The sequence below is a fragment of the Pan troglodytes genome, chromosome 6 (assembly GCF_028858775.2).
Source record: "Pan troglodytes isolate AG18354 chromosome 6, NHGRI_mPanTro3-v2.0_pri, whole genome shotgun sequence".
Lineage (NCBI taxonomy): Eukaryota > Metazoa > Chordata > Mammalia > Primates > Hominidae > Pan > Pan troglodytes.
Window position 1 is genome coordinate 149,387,287 of NC_072404.2, and position 19,963 is coordinate 149,407,249.

General features: G+C 41.1%; 1 protein-coding gene across 2 annotated transcripts in view; it reads left to right on the forward strand.

Moving 5' to 3' along the window:
• EXOC4 (exocyst complex component 4) overlaps positions 1–19,963 on the forward strand; it is an 806,860-nt gene that overhangs the window by 759,856 nt on the left and 27,041 nt on the right. The window contains exon 18 of one of the 2 annotated variants that reach the window (XM_063815016.1): positions 18,385–18,741. The exons of the other annotated variant lie outside the window; for it this stretch is intronic. Coding sequence (XP_063671086.1) covers positions 18,385–18,595 — 211 coding nt within the window. The 3' untranslated portion in view covers positions 18,596–18,741. Of the gene's footprint in view, positions 1–18,384; positions 18,742–19,963 lie in introns of those variants that run through there. 2 annotated transcript variants of the gene reach the window in all.

Sequence of the window (19,963 nt, forward strand, 5' to 3'; positions counted from 1 at the left end):
CATGATTGTATTTTGTTTATTTGGTTTCTGGGTGGTTTTCCCCCTTTTACTTCTCTGTAATAGACTACCTGTCAGCAATCTGAAGTATTTATGAAAATAATATGGGTTTTAAAATATGTTTGATATGTATTACTTTCAATGTATGTTTGTTTTTGTTTTTTGTTTGTTTGTTTTTTTGAGACTGACTCTTGCTCTGTCACCCAGGCTGAAGTGCAGTGGCCTGATCTTGCCTCATGGAACCTCCGCCTCCCAGGTTCAGGTGATTCTCCTGCCTCAGCCTCCTGAGTAGCTGGGATTAAAGGCACGCGCCACTACACCCGGCTAATTTTTGTATTTTTAGTAGGATGGGGTTTCACCATGTTAGCCAGGATGGTCTCGATCTCCTGACCTCAAGTGATCCGCCTGCCTCAGCCTCCCAAAGTGCTGGGATTACAGGCATGAGGCACAGCGCCCAGCCACGATGTATGTTTTAGAGAGCATCTGTAGCTAAATACAAATAGGTTACCAAGAAATAGTTTTTGTACCTAGCTTTACAGACCTTTAACTTTAAACTACTTTCTCTAAAACAAGGAAAGCTCCTGCAAGACGTGATTTTTTTTACAAACCATCCTAGAGGCCTATATTGGTGACTTTCTCTCAGTGATGATGATGATGATGATGATGATGATATATTCCAATTATAATATGAGTAATTATAATTACTGTTATATAATGATCTCAGCACATGACATGAACTTTAGTAAATGCTTTACCTACATTGGTTCACTGAATGTCCCTGAAACTCTATATTTAGCTATTGCTGCAAAAAGATGAGAAAACTAAAGCTTAACAAAGTTAAGTAAATTCCTAGTTTACATAAGAAGAGAGGCCAGATTCAAACTTAGGTCAATCCAACCCCAAAGTCTATGTATGCTCTTAACTACGTGAAGTAAGGCTACCATTTTGGTCAATGTTGGGTCTCTCTTTTGCTTATATTAAAATATGATTTTATTTTTCAGTTATTCTCTTAGCTATCAAACATTTCTTTTTTCCTTTATTTTCTCTGGTTGGGTGTCTTTCCCCCTTGATTTCCACTGAGCTCTGATTGCTAACTGTTTTAATCAGCTTTAATGGGCAGTTTGACGGCAGAGGGGTCTGCAGACTCTTCCTACCTTGGTGGTGTTATGGGGTTGGTTTTGCTCAGCTGTCAGGTGTTCATGCTGCTCGTGGGTCTTCTGCTGGCCTTCCAAACAACTGTCCTTGAGGAGCAACACTTAGACCCGAGACCACTCTCTCAGAATCTCACCACAAATTAGCACGTCATCAACAGCACTGAGCAGCACCATCATTAATCCAAATGCATACACCTGTGCTTTTAAGACAATAAGCAGCTAAACCAAGTGCTTCCCAAAGACTAGAAGGTATAAGAATTTCCCTATCAGCTACAGGGTCTCTTGCAGGGAAATTGTTTTAAGTGGAAACTGTTTGACTCCACCCCTAAAGTTCTGATTTAGAAGGCTGAGGGTAGGGCTTGGGCATCTGCGGCTTAACAAGTGCTCAGGAGATTATCATGCTGAAATACTGGCCCTGACCTCGTTTTCTTTGAGATTCATGCAATATCCAGGCCATCATCTTTCAACCTCATGTTTCTCCTTTAGTCCCCTTTACTCTTATCTCCTACTGCAGGCAGCGAAAGTAAAAATAACTTGAAAGCACTTTTCTAGGTTATTTTAAATTATTAAAATGACACGCAAGGTGGTCACCATTATTACTCTCAGTTAACATGTGTAGACATTGAGGCAGAGTCGGGTTGTATTCTTGGAAATTTGGGAGTAAACTAAATAGCATTTCATTCACCTAGTAGTTGGCTAATAAATCAACCTTTAATTGTTGCATGAATTTGAGTAAGTCACTTCAGCTCTCTTGGCTGAAGTTTCCTCATCTATAAAATAAAGGGTTTGTGCCTGAAATGGCAGCACTTTGGGAGGCTGAGGCAGGTGGATCACTTGAGGTCAGGAGTCTGAGACCAGCCTGGCCAACATGGTGAAACCCCGTCTCTTCTAAAACTACAAAAATTAGCCAGGCATGGTGGCAGGTGCCTGTAGTCCCAGCTACTTGGGAGGCTGAAGCAGCAGAATGGCGTGAACCCAGGAGGCAGAGCTTGCAGTGAGCCGAGATTGCGCCACTGCACTCCAGCCTGGGTGACAGAGCAAGACTGTCTCAAAAAAAAAAAAAAAAAAAAAAAATGAAGGGTTTGATTAGAAGATCAACTATAGGGTCTCTTGCAGATTGGACTTGCCTAGAGTTCCATGACATAAAGCCAGAGAGCGGTTTGAGAGATCTAGAGCCCTGCCTCAACTCCTAGCTCTCAAAAGAGACTATCACAGGAAAGCTATCTAAGAGGAAAGAAATTAGCTCCCATCCAATTCCATAAAGATACTGTAAACATTTCTGAGATATGCAGTATATAACAGGCATTTTAATATTTGTTGATTGGACAAACTAATGCGTGTGTGTATGGATGAATTAATGAGGAAGGAAGTACTGTAGGCCTGTTTCCTTTCATAGTCAAGATCGTGCTTAAAGCATTTGCTCACCACACGTACAGGAGAGGAAAACAGATCTAGACGCTGGCTACTGCTTTTGCATGACCTATAAAGGTCTTATAAGGCTCTGAACAGTAATTCAAAATGTAAACGTGTAGGTACTCAAAAACATAAATGTCACATCTGCTTTAGCTCTTCATCTCCATTGCTGTGCTGTAGTTTTCCAATTGATGGAAAGGTTTTATTCAGATCAGCCATTTCTCTTTTTCCTGGAGGCATTCTTAATCTCCGTGTTCTAACCTTTAACAATATAGACTTCAGTTGCCGTGTAATGATTTCCATTGCCTGGAATCTACATGTTTAAATTCTTCCAAAGAATTGTGCACCTTCTGTTTTTCTCAGTTGCAGATGGAGTCAAACCAGAAAAAAAAAAAAAAAAAAAAAAAACAAGTGGAGTAGGAGAGGCCAGCTCTTGATTGACTTCTTTCTCTTGACACACACGGTCAGGGGAAGGAATGGATCAATGGCCTCAACTTTTCAGCAGGCATTAACACTGCATCTCATTCTCCTTCAGGCAGTCTGTTTCGCAGAGACACTGATTAAACATTTTGGGGTATTGGGGACAGAGGGAGGGAGGGAGAGGTTGGGGATTTTTAGTGGCTAGAGCCTTTTATTGACAACGTTAAAGGCTTCATGATATATTTGACCAGAAATTAATTACAGCCCAGTTCCCCATTTCTCCCTTAGGTGACAGTCTTCTGTTGATGTGTGCTGCTGTGAAAGTAATAATAGGTTTCAAATGTTTGTGAAAAACATAAAGTAATTACTTGCTGTGGTAAATCAGTCGTTTGAAGCTTCAGCTTTTCTCTGTTCTATGTGTGTGGCAGTCTGTTTCTTTTGTTAACTTTAATTATACAACATATGAGAATTTGTATTTTTCAGTTTTCAGAAGTTTTGCTTTTTTCATTTCTTGGTGCATAGTTCTCCAGGGATATAGGTATTGAAATGATAATGACACATAACCAGCATTTGAACAAGGGAAGCACATGTGTGTGAGGAAGCTGATTGCTTTAGTTAAGTTTCGTAGCTATTGGCTATCAGCTATTTGCCAGTTTTCTAATGGGTCTTAAATATTTACTGTCTGTTGTACAGAGGGGAAGAATTGGCTTTCAGGCATTTTAAGGCTCCTTCCACCAATAGCACTTGTTTACATTATGGGCCCTCAAGCCAAAGAGTCTGTAATAGCTCTTTCCCCTTTTTCAAATTAAAAAAAAAAAAATCTGTTTTTTTCTATTAAAAGCTGCAGCTCCTTGCCTGGGGTTCTTGCCTTCCAGTAAGATCTGTAAAGATCTGCCTGGATAATACCAACCTCTATGTTGACTCACCTGGACAAAGAGAGAGAAATTTCCTTTTGGCAGCTGTTTTAACAGGGAGCCATGCCCAGACAGAATAGTGAGGCCTGTATACTGGCCAGCATGGCATATTATCACACATCAATTTCCTTCTGTCTGCACTAAGGCTAGCTCATTCCTCAAAATAGGAGTTGTTCACATGTATTTTCAACTCAAATAATTCATGTTAATCTTGTTTCTCTATTTTGTCTAATCTCTCTTGTTCATTCCTGATCAGTGAAGTATCCTTAGTCTGCATTTCAAAGGTTTGCTTAATTTCCCATACCAAGCTGCCCCTCTTAAAACAATGTTTTCCCCATTCGATGTTAACCTCTTTCTTTGAACTATTATTTATATTTAGAACCAAATATAAGAACAGTAAGAGCTGGTTATTAGTAATTCCTCTGTATGGAAAATTGTGCTAAACTAGGACTCTGTGCTTTTACATTGCAATGATAATTGGGATTCATGATGTTTGCCCGAGTCTAGAATATCCCATCCATTACCAAAGAAGAATACTACTACAATTTAGTATAGTTAGCATTATATATATTTTGCTGTATTCTGTCTTTGAAAAATCAGTGACTCAATATGATATATTTGAGAATAAGCAAGAATATCTGATTAAAAATACCCCTCATGTTCTTTTCATACTGCATTGTAGAGTATTTATAGCTCTATAATTGTCATAGCATTTCATTTCTTCCATAAGACTAGGTAGTAATGACAAACTGCTTAAAATAATTTTATATTACTTTATTATTTTTAATATTAATAACTACTATGAATTGAGTATTTATTTTGTATAACTTATGTGATTTACACACATTGTCTTATGTAATCCTTATACTAACCTAGTATGTTTATGAATTAACTTTTTCATTTTGCAAATGGGAAAACTCAATCTCTGAAGGATTAAGTAACCCGGGTTCTACACTGTAGTAAATGACAAGACCATGATTCAAAGTCAGGTCTATCTGCAGTTTAGCCATTGCACTATACAGCTTATGACAATGTAATACATTAGTATTTCAAGAAAATGTACCACAGCCTCAATGTTCTTATTGACTGTACTGCACAGTATTCCTAGTCAAAAGAACTTAAAGGAGGGATGGCAGTGTTTTATCTTCCCAGAGAGGAACTGAAAGGAGATGTTGTATAGTCGACCTGCAGGGAAAAACAAAAGAAGACCCAAGAAGATGATGAGGGAGGATTTTAGCACAGTCCCTAAGGCCTGTCTAGGAATGACCACAGTCATTGATGGACCCAACACAGGCATGAAGTGGTGTAAGACCTCAGAGAGACCTGGCATGGCAGCAGTGTTAGGGGTGCCCAAATCCAGGAGGAAGGCTGGACCACACCTTACAAGGAGAATGAGTCCACCAAGTACAAACCTCAATTCCCACAGTATCAGTAGAGCTCCTACCTAGGGTGGTACCACAGTGACTGATGAAAGTGTCTTAAAATAGCTCTTAAAAAGTTAGTGGCCAGACACGGTGGCTCTTGCCTGTAATCCCAGCATTTTGGGAGGCCGAGGCAGGCGGATCATGAGGTCAGGAGATCGAGACCATCCTGGCTAACGCGGTGAAACCCCGTCTCTACTAAAAAATACAAAAAATTAGCTGGGTGTGGTTGCAGGCGCCTGTAGTCTCAGCTACTCAGGAGGCTGAGGCAGGAGAATGGTGTGAACCCGGGAGGTGGAGCTTCCAGTGAGCCGAGATCGCGCCACTGCACTCCAGCCTGGGTTACAGAGTGAGACTCCATCTCAAAAAAAAAAAAGAAGTTAGTATGTTTTTAATTAGTTTAAAATATTCACAAAGGAGGAGAAATCAAGAAGCTCTGTCTTTTGTTATTTCAATAGAAAATCCAGTCATTTTAAAAGAAAAAGTAGTGATATATTAGACACTTGTCCATTTTTGGCTACCCCTCCTCTAAAATCTATGTTTAAGGAATTCCCCACAACCTGGTCTTGGAGTGAAACAAAGTGCATCTTCCATCATAAACACACAAAAGCCCAAGCTTGCTTACTGTGTGGGGGACAACCTCAGCTTCACCCATCAGATGCATGCACTCTGAACTCTGATCGGGGAGCTACGGACTCCAAGCACAAGGGTGACAGAGCACCACAGAAGGCTCCCTCAGCAGCAGTGGTAACTTCTGGTTACCTAAGGTGGCGGCAGTAGTAGTGGCAGTGGTATGGCCAATATCCACTTCTGCTGGCAGCAGAGCAAGACCTGGTGTTCTGTGTTTAGCAGCAGCTGTGGTGGTATCTTCACAAAACTATCTTTGAAGAGTGATTCTGGAGAGATTTTGGCCACAATCCCAGCTGCTGTCTAGCTTTGTTTATTCCTGCTCCCTTTCCAAGTCTCATTCTCCAGCCTTCCTGGCTCATCTTGGAGTTGCCCAGTACCCTTTCAATAATTCCTTCTCTGCAACTTTGAACCCTGATTGTTACATACATATATTTGTGTAAAATCTAGTAATAAGTGTTAATCTTAGCTTTTAATTCTGGCAGTCCATAGTGAAGTTTGGAGTCTTACATTATTATTATTACTATTGAAGTTTCAACCCACATTGTATCACTTATCTTGGTCAATTATATAACAAACTTAACTGTCTATCAAGAGTTTTTATTTTTTAAAGAAAAAGCAAAATTGACTGGATTGCATGCCCTGAAGCAAGGCTACCCAGATCTGGGAAAAGTTAGTTATTGGATCTACACATTTGTTTCCCATAAATCATCCCAAAGCGCAGTACCTAAAACAACAACCATTATATGAGTTCTCTTAGTTGGGCAGATTGACTGGGGCCCAGCTGTAAGGTTCTTCTCTGGACTGCCTTGGGTTCTCTCCTGTGGCTGCAGTGGGATGGCAGCTAGGGCTGGAGCATCCGGAATGGCTTGCCTCATCTGTCTGGTGATTTGGTGGGGACAACTGGAAGCCTGGACGTGCTGGGAGATGGGCATGGCTCAGTTCCTCTCTCTGTTTCTGTGTAGTCTCAGAGATTCCCCCTCTCCATGTAGATTTTCCATGTGATTTCTTCATCAGGGTAGGCATACCTCTTACATGGTTACTTGGGGCTCCCAAAAGCATGAAAGTAGAAGCTATCAAGCCTTTTTAAGGCCTAGACCCAGGACGAGCATAGTATCACTTCTGTCGCTTTCTTAAAGCAAGTCACAGGGCTAGCCCAGATTTAATGTAGGAGAGGACTAAATAGAGGCATGAATGACGGGAGGCATGTTTCATTAGGAGTTATCTTTGGAATTTAGTCACCACTGTACTTAAACTTCAGCCTCCAGTTATGTGCACCCAACGCAGTGCCTCATACAGTAGACATTCCATCTATTTGTCAGAATGCTTTCAGTGCAAGGAGCAGAAACTTAATTCAAATGATTTAAGCCAATAAAGGAAATTTCTTGAATCATGAAGCTAAGACTTTCAAGGGCTGGTTGGCTTTAGGCTTGCTTTAACCAAGGATTCAGACCGTATCAGCAAGATCGCTTCTTTTCTTCCTCCAACTCCTGCTTCTATTTGCATCTGCTTGTCTTTATAACTACATAGCCTGTCTCCCCACGATGGCAAAGTAGTAGCCCAGACTTATACTCATAGCTGGAAATCTTAGGGAAAGGGGAATCTCTCTTCCAGAATCCATGGAAACACTCTTGATGGCCTCTGTCTATTTCTGAGCCAATTCCTGTGGCCCAGAGGAATGCAGCATTCTGATTTGACAATGTCAAATCACCCACCTGCACCTGTGGTGAAAAGTTGCTCAGTGTAATCTGGATCTAGAAGAACATTTTCTAGAGAAAAGGAAGGTTTGGTTACCAAAAGAAGAGGGATAGATACTAGATAAACAAAAACGAGATAATCCCTAAGCCCATTAGCAGTTTGATGAATGAATAAAATGTAGCTTATAAATGAGTGGTGCAGACACTACCATACTGAGTTTATTAGGTGTCAAAGAAGATAGACATTTAAAAACAATGCTGTTATGGAAAGACATTTTTATGGAAAGAGGTAGAAGTGCTGCTGGAACATTATTCAAAGTGGGTTGAAATCATTAGAGAAAATGTTGTAGAAGCAGTTTTTGAGCTGTACTTTGAAAAAGGTAAGATTTAGAAGGAAGGAGGATTTTATAGGTAGAGCAAACGTTGCTTTCTTAAAAAACAAATGGTGTTAATAAAAGAGAAGGTTACAGAGTATAATTTTAGGATGTTTCTGATCCTCTGAAACTATACATGTAAGAAAATCAAGAGTTTGGTTGTTATAGTATGTTTAACTATATAGTTACAGATTTAGTTGGTTCCAAAAAGATTTTTTTTAACCTGTATATGACAAATGGGTGTTTTAGTGATTAAGGGGGGGGGGGATTCACACAAAAATAAAACTATCAAGGTGATTGCTATCAAGGAAAAGAGAACTCCTTTAAAAATATGTAGTATATTCATTTTTGTTGTCCTTTGTCACTTTAACAGTAGATGCTGAAATTACCAGAAATAACAGTAATCTGTATTTATAGTCCTCCTGTGAATCTGAAGTTTTCCATAAATGTAAATTAATTTGGTTCCACTCTCATGAACTCAGGAGGAAACAGAAGCGAAATATTCCCAACTACCCCACCCGCACTTCTGTCTGAGAAAGACAGTGAAAGAAGGACTGAGAATATGAGGAAAAAAGCAGCAAAAACTGAATTGGCTGGCTGGGCACCGTGGCTCATGCCTGTAACCCCAGCACTTTGGGAGGCCGAGGCGGGCAGATCGCAAGGTCAGGAGATCAAGACCATCCTGGCCAACATGGTGGAACCCTGTCTCTACTGAAAATACAAAAAGTAGCTGGGTGTGGTGGTGCATGCCTGGAATCCCAGCTACTCAGGAGGCTGAGGCACGAGAATCGCTTGAACCCAGGAGGTGGAGGTTGCAGTGAGCCGAGATCACACCACTGCACTCCAGCCTGGTGACAGAGAGAGACTCCATCTCAAAAAAAAAAAAAAAAGGAATTGGCTGAGCTGACTTTATAGTTCTCATGGGGTTAGTGAAGGAGAAAGAAGCAGGGCTCAGAGACAGGATTTGAATTTGGTAAGAATAGAGTCCTGGTTGGCTCAGATCACTAGATCGTACTGTCAGAAGCTCAGAAAGTCTTAATTGAGTAGGACCTTAGAGATGGTATCTTCTAGCCCCTTCGTTTATCAGGCTGGAGACTTGCTCTGAGAGATGGAGTAACTAGCCACAAATGATCCAGATAGGGCTAGAACCCAGATTTCTGAACTCCTTGTTCTGGGCTCCCTCCTGGAGCTCTCAACACCCCTTACAGACTCATGTCAGGAGCTCTCAGCCTTATTCACATTCTCCCCGGGAAGAGTGATGCCCTAGGGCAACGACAGGCAACCCAGGAAGATGATTACTAGAATCCTCTGGAGGAGGAGGGTCATCTTGTGATGTGTTTCTGATACAATCCTAAGAGTATCATGTTAACCCCATTAACCATAATATCCACCTTCTCTAATACTAGAGTAACATTGCTGTGGACACATCTTTACAAACAAAAATTACTATGTGATGATAATTATGACTTCTGTTCACATACTCAAGTCCTTGTTACTAAGTAAATGCAGAAAGATTATTAGTTTTATTAGCCTTTGATATTGAAATTGTCATGTTCTCTCTTAGCTATGAAGACCTGCTCTGCCCACATCAACTTGGTTATTTTTTCATAAGGAAATTAAAGTAGAAATTATAACACAATTACTATCAAAATTCTACTAAACTATAAGTCGAAACAAAATATAAGAACTGCAATTATGTGAGAATAACATGTGGGAAACTTCCTGCTGCTGAGATGCGTAAAGTGAAGTCTTTGGAAGAAGGCATGGAGTTACTAGGTAGCCGCAGTGTGGAGGGTGGCTGGACTTCTCTGGCGCTAGCAATGGGCATGGTGCCATTGCCCATGCTTGGAAGATGAGTGTCTTCACCTAACTTGTTAAGTGCCAACTAGTCTTCTGCCTCCAATGAAGATTTCTCCTTAGGGTGCACAGGTTCTTCTACTGAGCCCCAGGAGTTTAGGGTCATCATGTGCCCTTAAAGTGTGGAGTGATAAGAGAGAATCTCTATACCTCTGACAGTTTGGAGGAAAGCAGAGATTTAGTGTTGGGGCCACTTACACGTAATCTTCTTTTTCTCAGTTTTTCGCTGAGAGGAATGTGGTCTAATCTAGACACCTACTGGCTGCCTTGAAAGAGCATTCTCAGCTACACTGGCAGATCTAGCAAAGAGATGTGAAAGGATCCTCAGGTGGCCCCTTCAGGGGTCTTTCTGAGGAGTTAGGAGGAACCAGCCATTGTGACAATAAGACACCCACCCAGGTGGTTTTCTCTTAGTGTGATAAAGGAAGCTGACCCTGTCGAGGCCAAGATGTTCACCCAGTGGGTTATCCTTCTTATGAGGAGGGATGACGTACCCTCAGTATCCAAAACATTCTAATGTCTTCATTGTCTGTTTACATTATGCCTCCTCCTCACTGCAGGAGTTCCAAGAAGTTTTGCGTCTTTCCCTATAACTTTTATAACTTTTGCCACCACCCTGACTGATCTCCTACAACATACAACATGGGTAAACCTCAAAAACATTGTGCTAAATGAAAGAAGCCAGTCAAAAGAAACCACGCACTTTATAATTTCATTCATATGAAGGTCCAGAATAGGGAAATCTATAGAGACAGAAGTAGATTAGTGTTCACTTTAGGGCTGGATGGAGAATAGCGGGGAAGGGGATGAGCACTAAAGGATACAGGGTTTCTTTTTGGTGGTCTATTGATTGATTGATTGATTGGTTTTATTTTATTTATTACTTCATGAATGACAAGGTTTTACTCTGTCGCCCAGGCTGGAGTGCAGTGGTGTGATCACGGCTCACTGCAGCCTCAACCTCCTGGGCTCAAGTGATCCTCCCACTTCAGCCTCCTGAGTACCTGGGACCACAGGCATACACAATCACTCTCAGCTAATTTTTTAAAATTTTTGAAGAGACAGGGTCTCACCATGTTGCCCAGGCTGGTCTTAAACTCCTATTCTCAAGTAGTCCTCCAGTGTCAGCCTCCCAAAGGGTTGGGATTACAGGCATGAGCCACCATGCCTGGCTGGTGGCCCTTTTAAAGTAGCCTTTTCTTAGGCTCTCACATATCTTTGGAACCATCCACTATTGGGAGCTTCTCTCCACTGCTTTCTAAAATGAGAATAGCCATGTACAAGCATATGATTTAAACTGTTTCAATATCTGGAACGTTTCCTAAAGAAGTCACTTGCTTGAGGTTATAACAGATTGGCAAGGGGTCAGTCATTCCATTCAGGCATCAAATATTTATTGAATAAATGTGAGAGCTAGTCATTCCTGGAGCTACAAAGATAAAAATATCTTTGTACTATACTATACTATTTTCACACAGTATAGCACAGTATACCTCAGTAATGGGAGCAGAACTTGGTGATAAGAATTAAGAGAGGGAGAGGATTAAGGTAAGAAAGGAGGTTAAAACCTCGTAAGATGCCCTCCTAGGTATATATACCCAAGAGAAATGAAAAGCATGTGTCCACACAGAGACTTACATACAAATGTTTATAGCAGTAGTATTCATAATAGCCAAAAGGTAGAAACAACTCATATGTCCATCAATGATGAGTGGATAAACAAAATGTGGTATATCCATGCAGCAGAATATTATGTGGCCATAGTGGACTTGAAGTACTGATACGTGCTACATGCTGCCAAGTCTGTCCCGCAGACTCTGGCCAAGCAACAGATGGAAGAAGTTCACTGACACAGGTATTTTGCCTAACAACGCGGCTAGAGGACCCCACAGCTTAGCACCGCTGATGAGAGTGCAGTGCAGCCACAGCAGCCCCCATAAGCTGGAGACACTTGCATTTATTTCGTACAGATTTAATGACAAAGGCTTGGAGCAAATACAATTTGTGGGTAATAAACCTTGTTGACCCCCACCCCCCCAACCCCCCCACACCCCCCCGACCCCCACAACCCCGAGTAGAGAGCAGTCCTGCACACGACTGATCAAAGGTTGGTTTCTGGAGAGAGGAGTAAACAAATTTATCTAGATAAGTCCCTTTACAGTCCCTTGTTATCGACCCTTTGCTGTCAGGCTCCCAATAAGAGAATTTGGCTGCCTTCAGCCAAATTTTCTTTTGAAGCTTTTGCAAAACCTCCTGGCCTTCCAAGAAGTTTTGCATCTTTCTCTATAACTTTTATAACTTTTGCCACCACCCTGACTGATCTCCTACAACATACAACATGGGTAAACCTCAAAAACATTGTGCTAAATGAAAGAAGCCAGTCAAAAGAAACCACGCACTTTACAATTTCATTCATATGAAGGACCGGAATAGGGCAATCTATAGAGACAGAAGTAGATCAGTGTTCACTTTAGGGCTTGATGGAGAATAGTGGGGAAGGGGATAACAGCTAAAGGATAAGGGTTTCTTTTTGAGGTGAAGAAATGTTCTGAAATTCATTATGGTCCTGGTTGCATACATCTGTAAATAGATTAAAAGCCATTGAATTGTACACTTTAAATTGGTGATTTGTATGGTATGTGAATTATATCTCAATAAAGCTGTTTTTTGAAGAAAAAAATAAGAGCAAAAACTGAGAGCAGTGGTAGGGAATAGCAGAGAGTTTTTGGTTTTGTTTTGTTTTTGTTCTCTCTCTTTCTCTAAAAGGGAAAACATTTTTATGGGTTATAGAAAGACAGACACAAGGTTTATAACCCTGCCTGGAAGTAAGGAAATGGTTTTGGTAGTCTTGGTGATTTTAGTGTCATTACTATCATCACTGTTGTTATTAAGAGTTGATTGTGGAGCTAACTAGGACTAAGGAGCTTCCAGGTAGAGGAGGAGTAGATTACACTTGGGAGGGTAGAGACAGGTATTACTAGTTCAGAATCTGACACCTCCATCCAGCTGGAAGAAGAGTTGCTTATGCTAGAAAAGGAACTATGCTGCCATAAGCTACTGAAGAAATAGCAATTCCAAAGTTAGAATGGATGCATCCAAAGAAGAGAAGGAAACTTCTATGCAAGTGAATCTAAGACTCCATTATACACCCATGAAGTTAAGAAGAGCTAAAGAAGCATACAGAATTATTTTGTTTGCAACAAAGATTTTTTTTTTGTAAGTTTTCATTTGTTGCTGAATCTCTCTCAGTTGTGGTTATTTTAATAAGCAGTGAGTTTGTAAAGACCTGATTTAAAATACTAAATGTCTGATCTCCCTATTAACCCCAAGCATCTGAGATTGTAAATCATGACTCTTTGTTGCCACCTGATGACAACAAAGAGTACAGCCCTTCTGGAAATACTAGCCTTTCTAGAAACAAATTAATTTCTTGAAAGCTGAAATTAGCAATCAGTGATTCAGAGATGTTGACAAAGGCTTTTTATAAGTTCCTTGACCTTGATATGAGAAAGAGGCCTCTTGTCATAGGCATCTTAATGCATACTGAAGTTTTTTCTTATAACTACATTACCTAGAAAGCAACATCCTCCATATTGAAAGTGATTTTCAATATATTACACTAAAGCATTCAGTGTGTATTACCCTAAGTCTGTCAACAGTTTCTCCTGCAGTTGTCGCTGATGTCACTGTCCAGTGGCTGCTCCTCTCGTGTCTGAACAGCTGCCAGCCTGTTCTTACTGTTGCTGCTGTCATCACCATCACACACAAGCTGTTGCCCCTGCCACCATCTTCCTGCTGCTAATGGGACTGATTGGCACCTCTCCACACCACATCAAGGTGCAGGAGCTATTTCCCCTGCCAGGCTCAGAGCCATCTGACACCTCTTACTGCCACCATTCATTATCACCCTCACAGCAGTGAAGCCAACAGGAACTAGCTCAGTCCTGAGCTGGGGGGCCTCACTGGTGAAGGGAGTGCGGTGGCCACCTTTCTGCCTGCAGAAGCAGCTGGGCCTCTCAGACTGGACCTGGGGACTCAAAGAATTCTGTACTTTTAGGGGTCAGCACATTAGAGCCCCGGCATGTCTCTTCTGTACTGGTTACTGGAGATGAAAGCAATTAGAAAATTATTCTGTTTAGGAGAGTGGACAGCACCAACAGCTTCCTCCTCACCATGTGCCTGCATAGGTAACAGAAATAAGCAATATTCTGCCCCTCCCTGACCACCGGGCAAAGATTAATGCCATGCATTGAAAGTTATTTTTAAATGTCCTCCATTAGGTCTAGTATTTTTAACAAAGCTTGTAAGGTTTAGGTAATGTGTAGGGTATAAGATGGCAGACTCATTACTGTACTTTCACAGAGAAACAAAAAGGAATAAATCCACAACTGAGAAAGAATAGGAGGATTTACCAATAAATAAATGACAGCAACTTTCTGGATGATAGGAAGAAGATGGAACATTGTTAATGGATAAAGTAGTTGGGGAAAAGGAAACCCTCAGTCTGGAATGTGCAACGAGGACCTCGGAGAAGTTCCATGTTCATAATCAGCAGTTCAAAAAAAAAAATGTAGGAGTGCCAAGAGAAACTGAAAATAGAGACTAATGAAAATTTTCTAGACATAAAAATATATATCCTACAGGACTATTTTCTTCACCCCTCCAAAATGTTGGTATCCAGAAGTTGTTCTTGAAAGAGCCATCCTAGGAAATATTTAGGGAAAGTCAAGACTTCTGGTGTGGATGTCGGAGAACCAGAATAAAACCTTCTTCATTTTAGCATTGGAGGGAGAGGTCCCAGCCTGACAGTTGGCATCCCACCTGCTCATCCTAAAGAGAAACCCACCTGTTAGCACCTTCTGCACCACCCCACATAACACTCCCAGGAACTCCCTCCCTCTAAGAACCTTTTTAGAAACATGATCTTGCCTATACTTAGAGGCCCAGGATCCAATTGGAGTCCAAGGAAAAGAGAACAGAAAATGAAGGGGAGGGGAAATTACTGAAGAACTAGTAAAAATGCTTTTCTAGAACTCAGGAAGGGCCCAAGTCTTCATATTAAGAGCCTGTTGGGTGCCCAGTTCAGTGAATGAAGAAATAGTCTCGCCTAAAACACAGCCTCATGAATTTTCGGAATGCCAAAAGTAAACTTATAAAAGCTCCAGAGAGAGGGGCATAAAAAAAAGTCAGCTGGTATCAGACTTATGATCAATAGCACTAAGTGCTAAGAAATAATGAAGCAGTTCTTTCTCAGCTCCAAAGTAGAATGATTTCAACCTAGAATTAGACATCCAAACAGTGTATCAGCCAATTTTGAGGGCACAATAAGGGCATCTTCAGATTTATAAAGACTTGGAAAGTTGACTTTTCATGCTCTTCTTTCTAGGGAACTTTTTGAGAATGCATTTAAGCAAAGCGAGTAAATAAACCACAAAAATCAGAAAATGTCGTGTCTAAAAAAGACTTGATCCAGCTCAGAACAGTGAAAAGGTAACCATGAAGCAGGCTTAAAGAGGAACCAGTCCAAATTGGGATAATGAGATACAGCTGTTCTGGGGAAAGTTCTCTGGGTGGGAAAAGACTCAAGAAAATAGGTAGTATGATGGAGAGGTTGAAAAAGAACCTAAGATGTGAAAAACTCAAGTAGTGCAAGAGAAAGGAAAGGCAATTGGAAATTTTTAGGAAAAAAAGCAACTGTACAGGAAATGTGTGGCCTGCATGCAAAGTGAACTTCTAGAAGCACCCTCTTTGAGAGGCCTCAGGGCTGTGATATAGTTAGGCTTTGTGTCCCCACCCAAATCTCATCTTGAATTGTAATCCCCATAATCTGTACGTGTCAAGGGAGAGACCAGGTGGAGGTAATTGAATCATGGGGGCAGTCTCCCCCATGTTTTTCTCGTGATAGTGAGTTCTTATGAAATCTGATGGTTTTATAAGGAGCTCTTCCCCCTTCGCTCAGCACTTCTCCTTCCTGCAGCTTTGTGAACAGGGTGCCTTGCTTACCCTTCACTTTCTGCCATGATTGTAAGTTTTCTGAGGCCTCCCCAGACATGTTGAACTGTGAGTCAGTGAAACCTGTTTCCTTTAAATTATTCAGCCTTGGACAGTTCCTTATAGCAGTATGAAAACGGACTAATACAGGTTGTGACTGATAGAGAAGAAAATATAATCCTTAGCATCACTGGCCAAGCACTATTTGTGTATATGTGATGGCATAAATGCTTTTTATTGTTTTTCATGAATCATCATGCAAACAAAGCATGAAAGACTCCATTGTGTTTGCAGGATAGTGTGTAAATGTTTATCTTCACCCAGCAAAAGTAAGAATGTAGCTGAGAGAAAATAGAAGGTGAGAGACAGAAATATGGTTTGGGGGAAAGAAGGAGGAAAAAAGGGTTTTTTTCTTTTTTCTTTTCTTTACTTTTTTTTTTTTTTTTGAGACAGTCTCACTCTGTCGGCCAGGCTGGAGTGCAGTGGCATGATCTGGGCTCACTGCAGCCTCCACCTCCCGGGTTCAAGCCATTCTCCTGCCTCAGCCTCTGGAGTAGCTGGGATTACAGGCATGCGCCACCATGCCCGGCTAATTTTGTATTTTTAGTAGAGACAGGGTTTCTCCCTGTTGGTGAGGCTGGTCTCGAACTCCCGACCTCAGGTGATCCACCTGCCTCAGCCTCCCAAAGTGCTGGGATTACAGGCGTGAGCCACTGCGCCTGGCCAAAAAGGTTTCTTAAAAGGGTCATTAATAGTGTCATCGTAAAAGTGGGAGTAGGCAGATTTGTTGAAGTAAAAATAGTGGTTTAGGTAGTTAATTTAAATTACAAAGAACAGCATTTTCACACAAAAATGCTAAAATATAACCATAAAATACTAGAAGAAGGAGAGCAGTATTACAGATGAACCATATCTTTGTCTTCCACATCAGGAGATTTATCTTTTAGGATACTTTTAACTGCGTGTAACAGAAAACACTGACTTAAGTGACTTTAAACTTTTTTTTTTAAGTTTTCTCTCATCTAATGTGAAGTCCCAAGGTAGGGTGGCTTGTGGGTGGGCTAATTCAGTAGCCCATTGATGTCATGAAGAACCCACGTTCTTGCCATCTCTCTGCTCTTCCTTCCTTAAGGTGTGTTGGCTTCATCCTCTGAAGCTGCTCCTGTGGTACAGGGTTGCCTGCTGAGTTTCCAGGCATCGCAGAGACACATTGGAAGAAGAGTGTTTCCTTCTGGGCTTTATCTTCATCAGCAGGGAAACATTTCCTAGCAGTTCCTCAGCTGACTTCCTCCCATGTCCTGTTGGCCAGAACTTGATCACACATTCCCCCTAAACTAGTAACTGGCAATGGAAATGGAGAGCTGCTTTCTTACGGCCACTCTTCAGCAGATTTGATTTGGTGGAAGTCCCTGGAAATAGCAATTTGTATCTCAGCATGAACCTAAGACTTAAATGTGACAACTGTTAATCTCACCTTTCCCTTAATTGATGTGTTCATACCAGTAGACCTATTACAGACAAGTTGTCTGTGCTGCCCCTGTATGAGTTTAATGACAAACGTAATTCAGAAAAAAAAAGGCCATGGTGACTTTCTAGTTTCCTTGATCAGTAATTTTCCCTTGAGAGATAGAAAGAGAGCATCCTTCTCTCCAGCTTATGTATCATACCAAAATCCTCAGAGCTGCCCAGGTGCAATGGCTCAAGCCTGTAATCCCAGCACTTAGGGAGGCCAAGATGGATGGATCATTTGAGCTCAGGAGTTCAAGACCAGCCCAGCAAACATGAGGAAACCCCTTCTCTATCAAAAATACAAAAATTATCTGGGTGTGGTGGTGCATGCCTGTTGTCCCAGCTACTCAGGAGGCTGAGGTGGGAGGATCCCTTGAGCCTGGGAGGTTGAGGCTGCAGTGAGCCGTGTTCATGCCACTGAACTCTAGCCTGGGAGCGACAGCAGGACCCTGTCTCAAAAGAAAAAAAAGAGAGAGAATCCTCAGAACTGCTGAATGAATTTTTTCTTGGATTAAACAGCTTTATATAATTCATAGATTCTAGAAGTTTCTTCATCTCTGTAAATCTATAGATTTTACATTTACATATGTAGATATTCTGTAGAGACAGAAGGTTTCTGTGTCACTTCTCAAAGTTTCCTTGTTTTGCTTGGTGAGGTGGAAACAAAATGCAAACTAGAGCTTGAATCCCACATTTTACTAGTAGCTGCTTAGCCCCCAGTAGTTTTTAACCTTTTAATACTTCGGTTACTTTATCTATAAAATGGAGATGATTTCTTTACACTTTAGGGTGGTTGTAGATTAAATGAAACTGCAAGTAAAATACCCAGTACAAATAGAAGGGGGAGATTAGTGATTATTTATTCATTCTTATTCTTCCTATTGTAATGTGTAAGAGGATTCTAGCACTTAGTTTCCCAGTTTTTATATTTTTGATAGTAGCTTCATGTTATTGAAAAGTGAGTCAAATGAGGGGGCAAGGCAGAGGAATTTAATTCTCATTTTAAACAGCAATATAGTAACAAGAGGAGAGATGAAACGCAGCAAGGATAAAGACCGAAGGTACAAGATATCAGTGGTTTTGACGAAGTTTTCTCAATCAAAGACTGCAAGCTGCTCCCACGTTGCCCAGATCCGGATCCTACAGAGCTCCATTGAAGGGGATTTCAGTGGAATGGTTTCCTCACAGAAGGAGACAAGGGTGACTTTATTTCTTCACTGAAACACTTTGATTATAAAAAGAAATCAAATGATCAAAAAGCATGAGATGATGGGTGAAATATGTTATATGATTATAATTCAATAATAATTGAATTTCTCTAGCATTTTTCCCTTGTGGGAGGCTCAGAGAAGTTCAGATGTATTATCTGAATTCGTTTCGGCATACATCGGTGGAGAGGGGCCCTGTGTTAGGCTTTCCATTCTTCACACCCTCCCCAGGCCATGAGACCGGAGCGATGTTCCTGTAGCTTTGGTACCCGTGGCTTTGTAAACATGAACGTGAACATTTTGGGCACAATTTAGAAGTGGATTATCCACATCCCTCCTCAGGGAGAGTCCTTGAGTAGAAGTGTCATCTTTCCAGTTCCTTCTGAATCCCCTTCGAGCAATTGCTCTAGGTTCAAACAGTTCATGAAACAGAATGCCACAATGAAACTGAAGACTTCCTATGAGTTTTTACAAGTTCTTATTTCCCAGTGATGTCCCAGGAGTTCTTGATAAAAAGGACCTTTTTTCTTTCTAGTATTCCAATTATAAGATAGCGATCCTCAGCATCTTGCTACTCACCAACTCAGGTGTTCTCTGATTCTGATCCCGGGGAGTTCTTTTCAAAATGCCTAGAACTGTGAATAACAAGGTGCAAACATAGATAACTTATCTTCCACTGTTTACCTTTAAAAGGTCAAGACCCAGTGCAATCTAGGCCCCCTATACCTACTGTGGACCACTCAGTACAACAGACATCACATTTCCTGAGGCTAGTCTGAGAAGCATGGGCTAAGGAGTCGCAGTATCGATTGTATAAGGATTAGCATATCTGGCAGATGGGAACTGTCTGAACTCATTCAACTGAGAGGCATCTGCATCAGGCGGATTGGCATTGCTGAACTTTCACACAGCAAATTGAGGATTTTAACATGCAGCCCGACTTCTCCTGTGGAGATCCAGTGAACACATAAAAAGATTTCAGTCTTTATGAATTCCTGGATATATTAGGCATTACAAAACAAAAATATTTTCCCAAGTGCTGTATTGATACTCTAGGCACCTATACTTACATTTATGTTCTTCGGGAACCACTCCATGTAGTCAGATATTCAGGGATTGTTGGACTCTCGTTTGTTTTATACATCCTTTAATTGCCTTAGACTGCTGAGCTTCATTATGTGGGTCAATTAGTCTTTTTTGAGAAATCACTTGTAACACACTAATTTTATTCTCTATTGCTTCCTTCTGATTCCTCATCTCTTTCCCAGTCTCCACCCTCTAACTCATTCTCATTTTTATTTTACTTCTGTTTATTACCTTATGTTCCTTCGCTATCCTCCACGGCCCCATGCCGTCATCTTCCCAGGGAGTGCTGGAGGCC